The sequence below is a fragment of the Neophocaena asiaeorientalis genome, unplaced genomic scaffold (genome assembly GCF_003031525.2).
Source record: "Neophocaena asiaeorientalis asiaeorientalis breed wild unplaced genomic scaffold, Neophocaena_asiaeorientalis_V1.1 scaffold226, whole genome shotgun sequence".
NCBI lineage: Eukaryota > Metazoa > Chordata > Mammalia > Artiodactyla > Phocoenidae > Neophocaena > Neophocaena asiaeorientalis.
The window spans coordinates 1569973-1590533 of NW_020173037.1; the positions used below are offsets into that span (position 1 = coordinate 1569973).

The 20561-nt window shown below is 39.7% G+C and overlaps 1 protein-coding gene across 2 annotated transcripts in view; it reads left to right on the plus strand.

Moving 5' to 3' along the window:
• Positions 1-7801: 7801 nt before the first annotated feature.
• SNTG1 (syntrophin gamma 1) overlaps positions 7802-20561 on the plus strand; it is a 188126-nt gene continuing 175366 nt past the window's right edge. For both annotated transcript variants that reach the window (XM_024742651.1, XM_024742652.1), the window contains exons 1-2: positions 7802-7828; positions 15433-15567. In XM_024742651.1, the coding sequence (XP_024598419.1) occupies positions 7802-7828; positions 15433-15567 (162 nt within the window). The remainder of the gene's footprint in view (positions 7829-15432; positions 15568-20561) is intronic.

Below are 20561 nucleotides of genomic sequence, written 5' to 3' on the forward strand. Positions count from 1 at the left end.
GAGCTGCCTCTCTCTGAAGTACAACTCAACTGCTCTCCTAGGCCTCTTAATGAGTGAAGATTTCTTTTCTTTAAGTTTTGCCATTTTCGAAAAATAATAGAACATTTTTTCCAATTTATGTCAGCCCCTGAATTTTCAATGGCAGCCATTAATATTGTTCCATTTCCCTCTTTAAATTCACAACAGGACTTATGTCAATAGTTGAAAAGGGAAAAGATAAATCACATGGCTGTTAAAATTTGTCATTATTGTTCAAACCAAGGGCTGGATATTAAAACCACGATGATGAAAGTATTGTTCTTACTATAGAAAAATATGGTAATTGTTTTGGAATAACATGGTGGTCAAACATTTTCCCCTCAGTATCTAAACATTCAGTTAGTCAGAATATCAGAGTTGTTATTTTTGGAGTGATAGAAAAGATCTTAATAAGTAACTATGTCTAACAACATTATGTCAGCACTTTCAAATTTATTTAATTGTATTACTAGACTTCGGTGTATTGTTAGCATTTTGTGTGGTCAGTGGCTTATCTTTTGTTCCGATTGCAAAGCCTCTGTGGATGGACAGTGTCGCTGCAATAAGGCGCACAAGGGGTTTGATTTTCTGGCCCCGATGTGAGGGCCTCTGCCTGGAACACTTCAGGCCCGGAGGGCCACGGGGACCAGAGCAGTTACCTAGGACAGTGGCCTTTAAACGCGGCCTTGCAGAGCTCTGGGCTTGGAGGACTCCTGAGCCAGCTGCATAGGATGTGTCCACGTGGAATGGACCCGGCGCTTGCAGAATTCAGGACTGAGGGTGCAGAGAGGGTGGATGAGCTAGAGGTTTGATATAAAGGCGCGTGGCTGAAGTGTTGGAGTGGTAAAATCTAGGCGCTGTGAAGCCAGCATCTTCATTAATCAAAACTTTGGGGAAAAATGGAAGAAAAAAAATCGAGTGTGTAGCAGCATGAATATTGACACCCACTTATATATCCCTTCCTGGTTTATTTCTGTGCACAGTGAGAAGGCTTTACAGCTTTGTACATAATTTCACGTGTTTTTCCATTTTCTAGATTTGGAGGAGGAGATAAGTTTTGCACAATAGGCATTCCAGAAATTTTTGGAGGGCTCCCTTTGGCACATATGTCTCTTTCAACATCCTGTTTGTTTCATTTCTGATTTGGTAGGCTTGCAGTGGTATTCATAAATTTCCAGAATTCCTTCTTTTTTTTCTAGGTATTAAGTGTTGAAACATACTTTCTTCTCTTTTTCGTGGAGTATTATCAAAACTCTATAATTAAAAAATAAACATTCACTCAGAAATATAAATATCTAGCTAAATAGATTGGGTGAAAATGAGTTAGCATTAAAAAGAAATGACTTAAGGACCTGACGTAATTGCCTAAATACACATTTAAGTGCTGTAAAATCAGAGTAGACATTCAGAGTCCCCGTAAGTTATCAAAACATCAATAAGAGATTGGAGTTGTTTCATTTAAAAAAAAATCTCAGAGAGAGACAGAAAATCCCAAAACTCCTTGACAACTTTGCACACAAGCAGAGTAAGCATAGCTGACCAAAACTGATAGAACATTTAGGGGAAAAAAAATTATATATATATATATATATATAAATGCCTTCCATAATCTCAAGGCCTGCAAAAAACGGCCTTAAAAGGAGGTCTCTTTCTAAGGGGACTGAGCAAGCGGGGACAGGGGAGTTCTCAGCTGGGGGCTGGGGGCTAGCTGCCGGCCCCTCCCCTGGGACACCCACGCCAGCTCCGCACAGGCTGCCCCTGAAGGGCTGCTTTCCTTGTCCTTGTGTTGCTGCGTGTGGCACTGTGATGAGAAGGATGAAATGTGGTGGACGTGCTGTGTTCAATTCCCATTCTCTGCCCCACCAGGAATTTGGACGTGAGGGCAGAGGCTGACCTCTCTCAGACCACAGGAGCTGAGGGCGGCCAGGTGGGTTTCAGACCCTGTGAAATCACCTCTTAGCTGCTTGGCTTGGCCCTTACAGGAGGCAGAAGCAAATTGCCATCCTGTTTAAGCCACTATTTTGTTGGCATTTTTAAAATAACCAAGCACTCTCTTAACCAATATAGAAAGGGGAACGATGCATACAGACTCGCCCCCAAGGTACCCAGCACAGAACGTACAAAGGCATCACGAGAAGATGTGAAAGCGTGTAGAGAGGGTATAGGCTGGGTTTGACTTTGGGATACCCCAAAATATGAAAGACAAATAATGCATATTTTATAATTTAGCCTAGGGCAAGTTCTATAAATAGACAACATTTTTCCATTCAGTAAACTGAGCTGTCATAGTAAGCAGAGTGTGACAGAGACTTTTTTACACTCACTAAAGCATCCTGGAAAGTAACTAAATAATTTAAATCCACGTGTATTTGCACTGATGCTTTCTGTGCTGTCTTACGTAACTACCTGCTCAGGTCTCAGATCCCCACGTGTTGTGGCTTTGGAAAGAAGTTCTCTTTATCTCATCAACCTCATACCAAATGAAGCATTTTGAGAGAAGTAGTATTTCCACATGCATGAGTCTGACTGTTTGTCTAACTCCGCTTTCCCGGTTTTGGTTATAAAGATGAGGTTTAATCAACAGGATCTGGTGCTATTCTCAGCGTGATTGACAACAACAGTTGCAGTTAACTTCTTAGTCTTAGGTTTAATCATAGGAGGCGAGACCTTCACACAGAGGCCAGGTCTGAAGATCCGTGACATGTAAGTGGTACTCTGAGCGTACTCGGGAATATCCAGCTCTGCTCTCACTATTCAGGGACCAGGCTGGCACTGTTCCTTGGGTCACAGGTGTCATCGTGGTAGAAACAGGTTTCCTTAGGCTTGGACTTTTCCATGCTGTGCGGCTTCTCCCTGAGCTGGTCAAGGGGATTCTACATTGATCAGGAACGTAATAGGTCACATTTATATGTTGTGATTCTGTAAACATTAAAGTGAATTTTATCCTTATCCGCCCAAGCTCCTTATGCATTACTTTTCTCATCTCCATATTTTAAGTGATGAAGTTTTCTAAGAATCCTTTTAAGAAATTCATTTTCATAAAAGTTTTATTTTTTCCCTGATAAGACTTATACTAAATACTAATAAGTCAGTAAGCTATTTTTCCTTATCCTTGGATATAGAGATGAAAGCTTTTGGAATTGTATATTTGTTATTGCTTTACATTTTAATACAGATTAATTATTTAAAAACAATCATATAGAGAAAGCCCTAAAAATCTGTTTTTTTAATTTCTAAGTTACGCAATAAGAACTATGAGAAAAGGACTTCATTCTTTGCAGTGAATGTGCCTCTAGGAAAAACGAAAGACATTTTTTGTTTTGTGAGGAAAAAGAAATTCTTTGTAACTTTCCATGAAGGTATTAGTTAATTTATCTTGTTAATAAACCAATTGCAAAAAATCAAGTTCTTTTCTCATAGTCCTCATTGCATAACTTAGAAATACCTAGTATATATTCTGGAGCTTATGTCGTTGGGCTTGCTGGCACTGATTAGTTGTACTTAATGTATTTTCAGAAATACATAGAAACATGCTGTTTCATTCGGTTATTGTCACACTAATACTGCCTAATGAAACCGTAGAATCTCAGTGGCATGCAAAACGGTATCAGTTGGGATTCTCCAGATAAACATAACCAGTAGGATACCCGTATATCTACATACAAGTATTAAGAGATTCATTTCAACGAGTTGGCTGCCACCATCGCGGGACCTGGAAGTGCAGAGTCTGTAGGATGGGAGGGACTTGGTGCTGCCATCTTGAAGCAGAATTCCATCATCAGAGACATGTCCCAGTTTGCTTTTAAGGCCTTTCAGCTGATGGCATGAGCCCACCGCTCCCCACATTATGTAGAATAATCTCATTTACTTAAAGTCAGCTGTTTGTAGATGTTAGCCATAGCTACAGAATACCTCACCGAAGTACCTACATTAGTGTTTGATTCGATTACTTGGTACCGGGTTGAATAACTGGCCTAATCAGGTCAGCACATGAAAACTATCCATCATAGTTCACCCTTGTCAACTTGACATTCACACTCTTCTCCTTAACCTCCCAATGAGGACGGTAAAGTCTTACTTCCAACCGAGATGAAACAAGTATCCTGCATGCAACCCAGAATAACACGAATCTTTTCCTCGGAAGGGAACACTAAGTCCTGAAGTGACATTCACTCCTCTCCTTGATGTACTGTGACTTGAATGCTGCGATGTAAAAGCCTACATTATTAATAAAACTTATGTTAGATCATAAGAGGATACAAGAAGGAGAAAACAAAGACTTTCACCATCATATTTATAATAAAATAAGGAAGAAATCCTCACACAATTACAGTTCTCATTTCTACAGCCGGACACATGGTTGTAACTAGTATTGAAAACTACCTTCTACTACCTTTGCCCTCAGCAAGCACCTCAGCTAGTCATGGTTCTGTTTAAGGTGGAGGGTTAGCGTAATTTTGACTGGATAAGTGTAATTGTGGTGCTTCCTAACAATGGAATTTTATCCCGATGAAAATAAATGACCTATTGAGCCATGAAATTACATGGACACACCTTAAATGCATATTTCTAAATTTTAAAAGACAGTCTGAAAAGACTCTGTCCTGTGTGATGCCAATTATATGACATTCTGGAAAAATCACAACTGTAGAGACAGTAAAAAGATCACTGGTTGACCAGGGGTTCACAGGGAGGGAATCTTCAGATCTGTGAGGTGATCTGTGTGATTCTGTAGTGGTGGATGCATGACAATGCATGACATTGTCAAATCCCATGGAAATTTAAAGCGCGGAGTCAACTTGGTGTATGAAAATTTTAAAAAACTTCTTAGGGGATCAGGAGACCCTATTATGGCAAAGAATCTAACTGTAATGCAAGGTCTGAAATAATCTCACTGAAATGGGGGAGGAGAAAAGGGGTTCACACTCATCATTTTGGAAATGAGTGCAGCTTGTAGTATTAAAGGCAAAATAAACTGTGCTCTAGTGGATAAAATTGTTTCCCACAGGGATATGTGTTAACAGTTCCTGTGTGGCTGTCCCTGTACGCTGGGGCTGAACAACTAGGTAAGTGAACGGTGGGTCCCTGCGGGAGTGGGAATCTACAGACAGACAAGGGGAGAAATTAGGAAGGTCCATGTAGTCATGTGTTAGAGACGCAACATCACTAAGAGCTCATGGTTAGCTTAACAAAGATACAGATGCTTCTGCATGGAAACCTTTATAAATGCGTGCGTTCCAACACGGGTTATCATATGCACATATATTCCTTGCTCTGTGGGCTGAGAGGTCCTAAGTAAATGATTGGATAAATAAATAAATGGGGAAGAATAGATGTATCTCCTGTCTAGAGCAATTCCAGATAATCCCTGTAGATACTCAACCCTCAAGGAGGAGAAGCACAACTCCCCACCCTTTAAGCGTGGGCTGTTTATAGTGACTTGTCTCTAGAGAGTGCAGTGTGGAGAGTGGGACCGAGAGGAACTTATGATAAACGTCATCTCAGCCAGACCATCAAGGTCAGCCTCAGCAGCAGGGATAAGGCGCGCTGACTGTGATTCTCTGACGTGAGGTGGTAAAGTGGCATTTATCTCTGGTCTTCCTCTCCAGAACCCATGACCCCACTACAGTCATGAGAAAAACGTCAGAATAATCCCAATGGAAGAACATTCTACCAATTACCAATAATCCTCAAAACTGCCAAGGTCATTAAAAAAAAGGAAAGTCTGAGAAATGGTCATAGCTAAGAGGAGCGTGATGAGACATGGTGATTAATGTGGCATCTGGGATGGGACCCTGGAAACTACAGAGGACACTGGGCGGTGAAAACAAGGACATTTCAAAGAAGTAGGGCCTTAACAATAAGATCACAGTACCGGTTCATTAGCTGTAACAGTGTCACACACCATGTGCCATACTAAGGCGTGGTGTGCATAAAAAGATGTGAATAATAGAGGGGAAGGCATGTGGGGTACGTGGGAACCCTCTGTGCTATTTTCACAATATTTCTGTAAATCTAAAACCACTCTAACATAAAACTTTGTACAGAAAAGGTCTCAGAAATTTTTAAATGTATAAAATACAACTTTTATTCCAGTTTTTAAATTTATAATCACTGAAAACAGTTTTATGATAGCTATGAAATTTATGTTGCTTAATAATTAAATTACTTTGCATATGACATTAATTCTTTTTCTGAATAAATACCTGATATTATTACCAGATATTTTCATGAAAGCCAATGGAAAATTAAGAAAACAAGGAAGATGTGTTAAAAATGGTAGAAGGCATGGATACACCCCCTACTCAAATAGAGATTGAGTTTAGATGGTGGTTAAATACCTTCATGTCTATTTTCTCTGGTTGCACTTAGTAGCAGGGAATTGATTCTAGAGACACCGTGTTTTTATGTAATCAATAAATACTGAAATTCTCCTACTTTTATAGAAAAGGAATAGCTTCATGTCAGAGTTGGCGATAAGTAGATATTTGCAGTTCTTTCAAATACAATCTTAAGAGCAATTTTGAAAAGTAATAGTTAAACTAATGGCAAATTTCTCACGGACACTAAATAAATAGTTCATATCATCAGGTTATAATTTCAACATCAAATTGCCCTTTTATTTGCTAATGATTTGTTCTTACTTAACTTTACTAAAATCGGCCTCCTTATGCTTTCCAGTCACACCAAAGCAGGCTCACAGCCCACAGACTTATTTATGGAAAATAGCGTATTATGTGGCTTGTTCAGTTACTACTGAAAATGGTCAATCTCTTTTCTTTCAAAAGCAACAGTGATAATCCAGTGACAGCGTACTCCATTCCACTCACACTTGATCAAGTGTTCATCAGTCTCACACAACAGAAAATGACAAAGAGGACAAGATAGTTTACTGTCCCCAAAGCTGAGAGGAGCAGTTGTTTGAGGTGTATAAAGTCTTCTATTTCGGAATTCACCATTCATTTTACTTGGGAGTCTTATTTACCTAAACTGTTAGATTTTGGCTCTGCATTTTTTATACTGACAGGATGTCAATTTTCTATGAGAACCCTTAGTTTTATTAAGTTCATCACATAATTAAAACAAAACTCTCCAAAAGCATTTAAAATCAAACAAGACATACGCATTTATGTGCATTTAAGTCTATGCCTATCATTTAGAAATTACAGTGACCACTAAATGAATCTGTATTAGGTATTTCATACGTTGATTTATCTTTATATTATTCACCCTGATAAATAGCTTGCTTTCTTAGATCACTCTGTTTGTGAATTACATTTTAAGTTCCGGAGAGAATTACTCATGCATGTAGCTTTTTAATTAGAAGGAGGAAGATTAGTCAACCTTTTATCAAGAGATAACCACATGAAAGGCAACTTTTAATTACTCCTTTTGAAGTTTCTTGCCCAGTTGCCAAGTGGGGTTTCACAGTGGATGCAGGGATGAGCCAGCCCCTGAGCGGCAGGCTGATCCCGCCCTGGATCCCATCCGGATGCTGAGTGGAGGGAGAGGGGCCTGGAAATGCACATCCTCGGCCCGCGGAACCATGGCCGTAGGGTTATTCTTCACAGAAGCTGGAGCTGAAGACGTTTCATCTCCTCCTGCCGTCTCTTCATTGTCCCCTGGGAGCTCTTGTCCTTACAGGTGGCTGTAAACAGTTTGCCTGCCGGCTCCGCTGCCTCATTTATTGTACTTCGTTACGGCCTCCTCTCTGCCCCTCGATGCTGTGCTTGATGGCCTTTCTCTGTCTTTTCAGACGACATCCTCTGCTGTGCCGCAGCACATGGATTTCAGGACTACCTGTGAGGAGGTAGGTCGCATGCCTTCCGCTTTTGATGAGGGGAAACAGGTGATAGACAGGGAACGCCGGGCCCTCCCTTACGTATTTACGTGGAAAATGGCTTTCCACAGAGGGACGGGTGATGGGCCCACGGTGTTTCCAGAGCACGAGCTGTCTCTGCAAGAGGCCTCACAGGCCTGGGGAAGCCCCGGGATTTCAGTCTTCCTTCAAGAAGACTGGCGCATGTTTCATTGGACTGAATTGTCTCTCCCCACAAACTATGCACTGAAGGCTTCAGCTAGTGAAAGAGCTGGAACTAATTCTTTTCACAGAAATGGTTATAAATTAGAAGACATCTAAGGTCTCTTTCAGCACTAAAAGCCTTTGATTTTATGATTCCCGTACTCTTTAAGTATTTCAGTATTAAGTATTGATGTATGGCGACTCTCTGTAGAGCTGTCATCACATTCGGTGTGAGCGGAAGTGATGCATTCATTGCTCTTGAAGGATGTTAAAGGCCATCCATTCAAGTGTGCAGTCAGCAGTGCATGGACTTGGGGCTCCAGGAATGCAGCTCTTCTATTGTAGGAAGGAAGATTATCTTTCCAGGCAACACTCAAAGCATTGTCTTTTCACTCTTCAGGCAAAATGCAAATATTCATATGTTAAGATATTTCATATTTGCTTAAAAGGTTTAAAATATTTTAGTATGTATAAATAACTCAAGAAAGAAACAGCCATAACTAGATTACCTATAATAAAGTTTAAAAAATCTTCAGTATTAACATTTGTCAAAATTGTTCTTTTAATGAAATGTCATGTATTATATTTCTTGAAAAAATATCTTTTTAAAAAAAATATTTGTCACAGTAGGTTCAATTTTAGGTTGTTCAGAAGAAATAATAAATTACTTTCATTCCTTCAATACTTATGCTTATTTTTTATTTTTTTATTTTCAAAGTTTAAGTATGGTAATACTTTTAAAAATCCTTTATACATGCTAGCACTTTTCAAATTATATTATATTATAGCTATTTGTTTACAAACCTCTCTCACATGCTACCCTGAATATTATGAGGTCAGAATGTGTAACTTATTCATCTTTTAATTCAGCCCCTTTCAAAGGTTCATACTTAAAAAAAAAAAATTACTGTTTTCCGAGCTTACACTTAGAAGCATAAATTTTAAGTGTGTCATTTCTGGTTGTAAATACAGTACGTGTTATCATACTGTTAATTTTGTATGAATGTAGTAAACCTACAGTTTCTTGTAAAGTTTTATCTTACGTTTTGGGTGGTAAAGCACCCATCAATCTAAATGGATATTTGTGTGAATGAGACAACGTGACGCACATTGGAGACGCATGTGGTAGAGACTGGACAGTGACCAGTGTTTCTAACACATGGTTCACCTTGGACGTGAGAGGCTGTATAAGATTGATTTCCCAGACCGTTTCTTACACGAAATGTTTTGATTCATTGATTTGAAACATACATCAAATTCTGTCCAAGGTTCAGCTGTTTTTTATAATGGTGATGCCGTTGAGGTCCTCTTACCCTTACTTCTGTAATAGATGTTCTTTGCTCTCCGGCAATGATCCCTTGAGGATCTCACCATTTCAACGCTGCCAGCGTGGAGCAGACCTTCTCAGAACTGTCAGAGCAGTTCCCGCGTGTCTGCCACATGCTGGCTGCACCGGAAGTGATGCAGGACTCTATGGTGCCCTGAGGATGGTCGAATCGCCCTGAAGATGGACCGGAATCAAAGAGTTTGCCAGAAATTCACAGTCTTAGAACGTTTAAGTGGACCTGCACCTTAAAGACAATTCAGCTTAACTCTGCCACTTTGCAAATGAGCAAATGGAGAGGTTTTACAAGAATGCTGAGTGACATTTAATGAATTAGGTAAAAGCAGAACCATAATGTATAGCTTGGAATGCCTGAGTCTAATTTTGGGCCTCTTTCTTAAGTACTACATTGCTGAAAATTATATCAAAGATACATTAAATGAAACTTGTTTTCTCTTGACTTTCTCTTGACTGATAATAAACTACTAAGGATGAAAATTTGATATCCACGTCCATCAGACAGATCCAGATAGAATATTACCACGCAGATGCCAAGAAGTCCCTTCTTTGTGAAGGAATAGAAGTGTGGCTAGATAAGTTTCATTTAAACATCTTAATTATCTAATACAGACTTTTTTTCTAAAGGAGGGTTATTTATTGTTTAAAAAATTCTTCTCTTAAAAAGAAAATGTTGTAATTATCTTAAAGTAATTGGGATTCAAAAGTATGACAAGAAACAAAAATGAAGAGAGAGAATACAATCAGGACAAATGCAAAACCCACATTATAGAAGAAAAAGTATGTGCGTACCCAGACAAAAGTACTGACTTCTCCAAGTTTAAAAGTGTCGTCAAGGGCTTCCCTGGTGGCTCAGTGGTTGAGAGTCTGCCTGCCGAGGCAGGGGACACAGGTTCGTGCCCCGGTCCCGGAAGATCCCACATGCCACCGAGCGGCTGGGCCCGTGAGCCATGGCTGCTGAGCCTGCGCATCCGGAGCCTGTGCTCCGCAACGGGAGAGGCCACAGCAGTGAGAGGCCCGCGTACCGCAAAAAAAAAAAAAAACCTATGTGTTCTAGTAAACCAATATTCTATCTTTAGTGTGGGTTTTCCTCATTGTTCACTTTCATATCCACATTCTTTAAAATAGGATCACATCTGGGTGTTGAGTATGAAAATACATATTTCTCTATAACATATTTAATAGTTGAATAATTCATGCACACTTATAATTTAGTCTCATATAATAACATATAATCTGTGACTATGATTCAATCAACAAATATTGAAAATCCCAGTATGAATAAAAGACTGTACTAGGTCCTATAGATTAATAATCCTTAAAAATGAAGAGTAATAACTTATTAAGATTTTCTTTAGATAACAGCATATAAGGTGAAGTCAGATGATGTGACATGGAAGTCACTACATGCCATGCCTAAATACACGATTAACTGTTAGGTGAATGTATTTATTCAATGAAAGCCCTGAGTTCCAAATGTTAAGGACTCATCTTTGGATGGAACGGTCTCTGAAGATTGCAAGGAGATACGAGTTTTGTACAAGTGTTTGAAAAGTGGCTGGAATTTAGCTAAGGAGGAGGCCAGGTAAGACTCCATCCCAGCAGGCAAAGGAAAGGGTAAAACGCAGTTTGAAACATCTTGGGTGAAACAGCATTTAGTGCACTGCTACTACAAGATGGTACAGTAACAGTTCCTTACAACTAGAGGCTCACAGGACAAGTTAAATTAGATTTGGCAACCAAAATACAGAAATATGAGGATTCCTACAAGACTATCGTGCATAGAATGGTCTCTGCCTAGTTTCTTGCAGTTTATTATATCTGATATTGCAAATTCCACACTTCAGGGTTAAAGGAACACAGATATTAAAGTTCCATGAAAACACAATTTGTGTTCTTTCAAGGACTAGAACCTAAATTAAAGAGGTCTTAACTTTCAAGTAGAAAGTGGGTGGCAGTCTGCTTTTCAAACTTCCAAAGGTACTTGGTTTATGCCAAGCATACATTCTTAATAAGTTTACATGTGAGGTTTGTTTTTAAAACAAAGAGTAAATCCATGGAAATTCTTGAACACACTTCATTGATTCACAGAAAACAAGTCAATGACTAGATGTTTAAACATATTGCCTTTTAAGTAATTAAGAGGTATTGCCTTTTAATATTCCTCTGAGCAAATAGTCTTCAGTGTGGGTTTTGCAGAATCCAGCTGCAATGTAGGATCATCCATCAGGGACAGGAAAACAACCTTTGAATGTATTTATCACTTTTCAAGTTTTATGTACGTTTTATAATTACGTAATATATTTGTATGTTATATGTAGCACATGCATTTCCTCACTCATGCGTGATGCATCCCCAGTTAAAAAGTCTGAAGACAAATGACTGTTATGTTAGTAAAGAAAAAGAAGCTGAGTGCAGGTCTTAAGTTTATACTAAAATGTGGGACTGATCATTATTTGAACGATTTTTTTATTTTTTGAACAATCTGGGTCCACAGATCTGTAAAGACTTTGCAGCCCTCAGTGTTTTAGTTTGTGCCGCACCGGTGGCCACACTCAGTGTCCTGTTGCCCGTTCTCACCCCTGTAGCAGTCCATGGGGGATGAGCCCATGTGGGTCAAGCCTCTCCCGGTATCCGCTAGTGTCCTGTGCTCCCTCAGCAGCCTAGCTTTGGCAGGAAAAGCATCCGTCAGGCCCACAGTGGTTTCTGTCTCATTTTTCCCTCACTGGCCATCGCTCTGATCCATGAAGAATGGCTGGTTCAAGATGGTGTCCTTCTCAGAACTCTCTGCACTCCCATAAGGAGATGCTTCGTAACCAAAGTGCTACCTGGTGAGAGACACGGATAGCCTTGTCCTCGTGTGTGGGAAGACTGGGGGAGGCATCCCCTCAAAGACCTCTGCATGAGGGGACCAGGGCCAGGGGATAAGAGCCTGGAGCCGGGCAGCCCGTGTTCAAATCCTGACTCACCCATCTCTGCACCTCTGCTGCCCTGGGTTATCAGAGCCAAGGGGATTAATACTTCAGGGCGCACAGCCCGCCTTCACAGTGGTGCTGCCAGTCCAGCGGTGCTTCTCTGAGCTGGGGGGCGCCCCAAATGGACTTTACCCCTCTTCTTCCAGCTACTGTAGCAGCTCCGGGTCTGAGCCAGTTGCTTCCCGTGCCCAGAGTTTCCTGCGCAAGGTTTATGTTTCTGCAACAGTAACTATGTTCTCACTTCCCCAACCCCCATCCATCTTCTTCTCTGCTGTAAGAAATACATTCGTAAGACCTAACTCTAAACGTTTACGTTATTTCACGGCTCTCAGGTTCCTCCATGGCACCTCCCGCCTGTTCACACGCTGGGCACACCATACAGGGGCCTGAGCGCCCCGCCCCCTGCCCTTCTGCCGCGGCCCCTCCCACATACCACGGGCTGGGCCTCGGGGCTGCGTTCTCCATCATCCAGGGAGCATGTGTCCTCATGCTTCTGTCTGTTCGCTCAAGTTTTTCCCTTTTGGATGAAATTACTTTTGCCTTCTCTAATTATTGTTTTCTTGATTTCTTTTTTCAAGACAAGCCACACATTTTCCTATCTACAGAGCCTCCTCTAATGCCCCTTCTCTCATGAATAGTTAAGTCCCTTCTCTATGTTGCTGCTGTATCAAGTGCTCCGGTATCATACTGCATGTTATTTATACATGTACATTTTTAGAAGTAGGAATACTCTGAGGCCAGAGATGATTGTCTAATTCATGTCTGACTCACCGTTAATGTTACACAGTATTGGCAAAGCGGATGTGTGTGTCGGATTTTTAATGTATTTTCGTGTCCATAGGCTGAATTTTCGTAATAGAAAAAAATGTAACATCTGTAATGCCTGGAAAATGTATTTTAATGTGAATGTGTTGTTAGCTTCATTCTCTCTCAGTTTGTTATTTTCTCCAAACAGCTATGTATTGGTGTATACATATATATATGTATATATATATATAATTCTAACAAAAAGTTGCCTCATTCTTTATTTTCCTTCAGTCTTGTCCTCTGAAGAGTCAAGCATGGGCTCCAAGTCTGTGTTCTGTTTTCCAGACAACCATCTCATAGTTAGGGGACATTTCACACATTACTTGAGTGAATGGAGCTTTGACCATATCAGAAATGTGATGAGAGAAACCTCATAGCTGTGTTTTAGTTCCTCAGACTTTCCCTGGCGATCTTTGCGATCTCTTTGATGTGTAACAATAATGTATTTATGGGATCTCAGGGAAAAGCCCCTCTTTCATCCACAAGTTGAGACAGGGCTTTATTTGTGATTGCCAGCTATTCCATTACACTTCTGGGGAAAAAATGGCTTGGAATGTACTGTACATCTAAAAATCAGCAAATGTGCCCAATTTTGTTCCCTTAGCTTTGATATTATCTCCTGCCTCTCTCTCCCCTGCATCTCAGAAGTCCCGATGTTGGCCCCTGGCCAAGATCACCTTGTAAGCATGAGAGACTTTTCCATGTGAAAAATGTACAAAAATTGTGTCTGTATTAAGGAAAATATAATTTGCTTTTGCTGACATTCTTTTGTCTTTTAGACATACGCACTTGAGTTAAGCTCTGTGGTAGATTAATGGATGCGATTTAGGGGCCCCAGCTATGCATAGCCTCAGAGGAGGGACTGATGCCATCATGGCTCCTGGAGAAGCTTGTTTTTCCTTAAAAGATATTATAACACTTACAAAATAATTACAGACCAATTTAACATTGTATATAATAGAGGGTATAATGGTATGTATTTTCACATGGGAAAAAGCAATTTACAGAAAGAGTTATCTCTGGAAGTTGCGATATCTAAGTACATTCTCATCAACATTATGGAACATTCTTTTAAAGAAACAAACCCCTAGCAATCCACGTCTAATTTATATTCCAACGGAAAGAAAGTCTCATATTATTTGTCTGGAATTTTGTGCTCATTACATAGTAAGGGTAAAAATGTATTTCTATGTACTTCTCCCTTTATCCAAATTAAGAATGGCTCAATGGTTATTAAATGAAAATGTAATTTCCAAGGTAGTCATTGGTTTTGTTGACTTTTTAGTTCAGAGTAACAGCCAGCGAGTATATTCTGTTTCAAAAGAATTTCCATTTGCATCGCTGATAAATGAGACCATAAAGTGCCCTTGCTAAGGAGAATATTTCCATTTATCTGGCAAATATTATAACCCTGACCTGCTTCAGGAGGGACGAGATGTGTGGACTCCCTCTGTGATCACTAAGCTGATGGTTTAAAGCCATGCAGTACAAGTTTGGAAATATTCACAGGCTGTTTCCACAATTCCCGGAAATGTGTGAAGCAAAAACAGCGGAAAGGGAATCAAAAATCTTGGGTCTCAAGCCAGGCTGTGTCTTAATTAGCTGTGTTAATTCAAGCAGTTCTTCACCTCTTTATCCTGGTTCCCTCCTCTGTACAAGGTGCATGTGTGCTGGTGAATGGGTTGATCAAATAGTGGAGGGTAGAGAAGATAAGAAGGTATGTTTTTACAGGTTTAAAATTCTGTGAGAAAGACAGTAAGTAGATGAGTGGTTGCCTAGGACTGGGTGTGGGAGGATGGAGAGATGGGAATATTAGGTTTCTATACAGAGTGATCAGAATGGTCGAAAATTGGTTATAGCAATGGCTGCATATTGCTACACTAAAAACATTGAACACTTTAAAGGGTTGAATTGTATACAGTGTGAATAGCATCTCAATAAAACCGTTATGAAATTTATATTGATTGTAAGTATTAAACAAAACTTTCACTATTTTTAAAATATACTGTAAAACTGTAATCCTTACTTTTCAAATCTTTGTGGGGATTTTCTCACATAATCTCTATTATCTGAGGTCTACTTTATGTGAAAAGGTTATACTTTTCTGTGTACCTGTATTAAGTTTCAGACTCATCAGAGTGCATTTTCCCTAGCTTTCAGATGTTATTCATCATGTTTGGCTATAAATAAGCCATAAAATTATAATCTATAAACTAAGTATAATTCTTTTCTCTGTTTTGCTTTCTTTTTTTTTTTTCTGTCTGAAGACAAAGACAGGGATTTGTTTGCTGCAGGATGGTAATCCGGAGCCTTTCAAAGTGCGGCTACACCTGGCCAAAGATATTCTGATGATCCAGGAACAGGATGTGATATGTGTGTCTGGTGAGCCTTTCTATTCTGGTGTAAGTAGCTCTTCCTTCCCTTGAAGTTTTCTGGGTTTTTTTTTTTATTGTTGCTGTTAATAAAAATGTCTATTCACAGAACATACTTAATATTCTTTCTCTTACTTTCAGAGCCAGTAATTTTTGTTTTCAGTATTAGTAAGCAGTGTCCTTGTATAAGGACTTGTACTTGGGTCCAAAGGCGTACAGTGGGCCCATCTCCAGCTCGGTGTCTCATTGACTCTGAGTTGTCTTTATGTGACTAGAGTGACACTTGTATTTGTAATCACGAGAGAGTGGGTTCCACACTTCAACACCGAGGACTAAATGAGAACAGTGAGTGGCAGGTTCCCTGCCCTGATGGCATCTTGCATGACAGTGAACCTTCAGAGGTGGTGCAAAGGTGGAGCCCACCTCTTGGCATCGGAGAAGCAGGAGGCTTTAGGTAGTGGTCCCGGAACTCAGTGGCAAGGCTTCTCCCCAGGGGATTGTGCATGAGTAATTCCGTGGGCCTCCTCGGTAGAATCAAGCTAGGTGCCGTAGCAAGCTCTGTCTGTGCTCTAAACAGTTAACGTATGACCCAGATGCTAATCCAGTCTCTGAAGGAGCCGTAAGTTGTCTCAGAACCCATCGGTCTGCTCCCTGGTGCTGAAGTGCAGCTCTGGAGGACATCCTCAGGTGTGTTAAATAACAAAATTTTAACTGAGCAGATTTAAAGATCTAATTAGCTTTGTGCAGTGATCCATGAATCGGGCAGCATCCCATCTGCCAAGCTGTTTAAAAGAAGAGGTTTTCAAAGGGAGAAAGGGAGCAGAAAAAGGAAATTTTTCCCAAAGAATGTCTTGTTTCAGTGGAGGTTGTCCTCCTAAGGGGAAAAGATGGGGTCTGTGAGGGCAGGAGGTTTACTCACTAGCATTGACCAGGGAATTCCAAGTTGACTGGTTAAAGGTGACGGTCCTGGGAGAGGCTGAAACTTCAGTTAGGTTAAGTATTAAGATTCAGTCTGGTGACGTGGTCCTAGCACAAGTGATTCCATCTTGGGCCTATTGTCTCTTTTTTAACAATTTTCCCCTTTTGCTCAGACTCTCAGCTTCTCTGAGAGATGTGATCAAAATGTAAGGCATGAGCGCCACTCTCAGCTACTGCTCTGAAGCTCTCGTGGTTTTATCTGATCCTCTGTGTGGTATCAACAGGGCATGCTGTTTGGTTTAATCCCTGGGACATTCACGGCTTCGGGTTCACAATATCTAAGTTGGGCATTCTCGTTGTTCCTTTTCTGGAGTTCTTGTATTAGGGACATCATTTACTTGGTGGTTAGTGGCTGAGAACTTGGATTTAAAGCTCTTGGGAGAACACAATTCACCAGGGAAACTACTATGATTGTTATAAGCAAGATAATCCCCAGTATTTGGAGTCATGGTCAAGACCCAAACCAATTGAAGTCAAATAAGTCATAGAAAGACCCCACTGGTGGAGTCACCTTTTTAAGCCAAGTTGCTTGATCTTGTGTACGTGAGGGTCAGCTTCTCCAGAAGTGTTAACCCAGGTGTAGCAGGAGGTATTGGCCACAGCACAGACACCTCCTGGCTCAAGCTAAAAGCTAATCAAGGGCTGTCCTCTTATCAAAAACAACTTTGGCCAGAGAGTCAAAGGATCTTTGTTGGGCAGCTGTTGTTTTAATAGTGGATTCTGCAATACTTTTGAGAGTTAATGAGAGGTTCCTGATCGTAGCCTCATTTACGTTTACTCCTAACCAGGGCGGGACAGCCCTACCAAAGGAAGCAAACCCTGAATCATGGATGCTTCCTGGTAATTCCCATCCGAACCTGTGGCTCAGGACTGGAAAGGTGCCAGCCGTGGAGGCAAGTAAAGTCTTAAGGGTGAATAGACCACGCAACAGTGTTTCTCTTGCCTTGGGTGTTTTCTTTTCCTAGGCGGAGCTTAGATGCAAATTTCCCCAGGTTTGGGATTATTAACCAGAGAGAGGGGTTAACAGACCAGGGGGTCTCTAGCATTCTGACAAGTACAGAAACCTGTACTTGTCAAAAGTCCTTTCCTGGAATCTCCTTGAAGATGAAGTACTTTTGCATGTACACTTCTGAAAAAACATTAGAGTAAAACAATAACTGTAAATGACAAAGGATTCAAAACTGCTCATTAGTAAAAATCTGATGAGAGTTCATTGTAATGGAATTGGCAAGGGAATGTGGTTATTTTTTGTAACATACAACATTTTAAGATAATAAATAGAATTATGACTGATAACATTATACCAGGACATATCAGATTTCTAGGAATTTTATACAATTCAGGAACACTTGTAACATATACCCATACAAGTACAGCATAAAGAAAGCTCAGTATTACTTTTTTTAAAAAAATAAATTTATTTATTTATTTTTGGCTGTGTTGGGTCTTCGTTTCTGTGCGAGGGCTTTCTCTAGTTGCGGCAGTTGGGGGCCACTCTTCATCGCGGTGCGCGGGCCTCTCACTGTCGCGGCCTCTCTTGTTGCAGAACACAAGCTCCAGACTCGCAGGCTCAGTAGTTGTGGCTCACAGGCCTAGTTGCTCCACGACATGTGGGATCTTCCCACACCGGGGCTCGAACCCGTGTCCCCTGCATTGGCAGGCAGATTCTCAACCACTGCGCCACCAGGGAAGCCCCTCAGTATTACTTTTTATTTGGCAGTATTTCCCATATAGCCTGTCTGATGAGCCTAACGTCCCCCCTTTCATGAGGAGAGAGAACAAATCTTTTGAGATGTTTCAGGGGCCCTCTGGAACATCCCAAAGTTATGTCCATGTCAAAAAGACATTATTTAGAATCTTAATTTTGGGAAGTTTGTCAAAAATATCAAATGGTTTGGACACTTGACTAAATAGAATCACAGATAAGTATGAAACAATATTTAATGATACATTTAATTAAGTGACAAAAGATTTCAGAGGCATATATAGAAGGTTACATTGTTCTGAGCAAAACAACTCTTTTAATATTGAGAAGACTTGGTTTACTTAAGTAATCAAAGACCAGATGATAAAGATAACATGAAACACAGGAAATCAGTTTGATAAAATACAAAAGTTTTGCTTTCTAAGTGGATTACTTAAATGGTAAAGAAAAAACTTTCAGAATATCTTATCAAGAACAGATCAATTGTCCAAGGAAAATTTGTCATTTTAGCATATAAAAGAAAGCTGTTTTAGTGTTACATAAGTACACTATTGGTATTAAAGCTTAATTTAAAAACATTTATAAAGATAACAATTCAATTTTTAGCTAACTTGACCATAAAAAGTACTCTCCCTCCCTCTTGTCTCTCTCTCTCTGTTTTCAAATTTCTATGTCCATTGTTTGTCCTTTTTCTCTTTTGCATTTTGAAACAGCCAGCTTTATTTTAGGAGAAATTTATTTTCTTTTTCCGTAACAAAAATGAATCTCCATATCCATACCTTCTTTTACCCCAAAACACATCTATTTTCCTTGCATCCAGAGTTGTTTCTCTTATAATTTCTAGTAGTTTTAACTCCATATATTAGAAATTTTAACCCTAAAAAGCTTTACTTTTTAGTGAAAACAAATAAGTAAACAACTGTGAAATATCTTTTACATTAGCATTCTGTGGCTTGTAAATATTTTTATCTGTAAATCTGTAACTATTTTTTATAATTTCTAGAAATGCGTGTTTTCTCATAGTAAATTTCTCAGCATGGCACGGGACTTGTTTATTAATAAACCCAAATATCTTTAGTTTTTCTGTAAAAGGAAGTGGAAGTGGATAAACCTGTCTTCAATAATTAGTGTTTCAGTATTTTAGCTTGTTTGGAAATGATCTGGTTATTCAAAGAATTTAACTTAACTCATCATTTAACTTAGCAAAACTTAAAGGTTTCAGGTTATCAAAAACACTTAGGGAAATTAAAAAGTTTTCCTAAAAAGTTTTTATCCTACGTACATCTATTTATTTAAATTATTCTTACAAGGACTACCCAGAAACACTTCATTAGACATTGGACAATGTCAGTCATTATTCTGAGTTATTTTTCTGGCTGACAATTTTTGTAATAGAGATAACACGAATTAATTTGGTTAGTAAATTCAGGTAGGATAAAAGTTTTATTTAACGCTAATAACTCTAAAGACGTGCCTATTTCAATTAAACCAACAACCTTAAACTAGCTTTTATATTTTCCCATATCACATGAATCTGAAATTCATTTGGGTTAGTTTCTGTTATATTTCTGAGAATTTCATTTATATAAGAACTTTGTTTCAGGAAATAATGCAGCAGTCTCCCAGAAAGCCCTCAGAGTCCTGTCAGCTTTGGGAGGGGCCCAAATTGGGGTCCCCCTTTGAGGGTGGATACGGTGTTGTTTGTAAGGCCACTGACTTGGCAATGCTTATGGTCGAGTCTTCTCTTCAGAGGGAAAAGACAATTCAGACAGGTTAGTAGAGCAAGTACTGCATTCCAGCAAAGGAGGAGAGGGGTCACCAGGGTTAGGTCAGCCTCACAGTCTTTCTCTTTTTTTTTGAGGGGGAGGGTACCTCTCATGTCCTTAAAATTTTATTAGTGTTTTGCAATGAATTTTTTTAAATGAAGCTACACGTATACCTCACTTTGCTGCACTTTGCTTTATTGTACTTGGCAGGTATTGTATTTTTTACAAATTGAAGTTTTATGGCAACCCTGTGTCGAGCAAGTCTGTTAGGACCTTTTTTTGAACAGCATTTGCTCACTTTGTGTCTCTGTGTCACATTTTGGTAGTACCTGCAATATTTCAAATGTTTGGGCTATTACTGTATTTTACGGTAGCCTGTGATCAGTGATTTTGGATGTGACTGTTGTCACTGTTTTGTGGCACCATGAGTTGTGCCCATGCAAGACTGTGAGTTTAATTGGTAAATGTTGTGTCTTCTGACTGCTCCACTGGCAAACTGTTCCCCCATCTCTCTCCCTCTCCTCCAGACTTCCTGTTCCTAACACACAACAATATTTGAATTAGGCCAAATAATA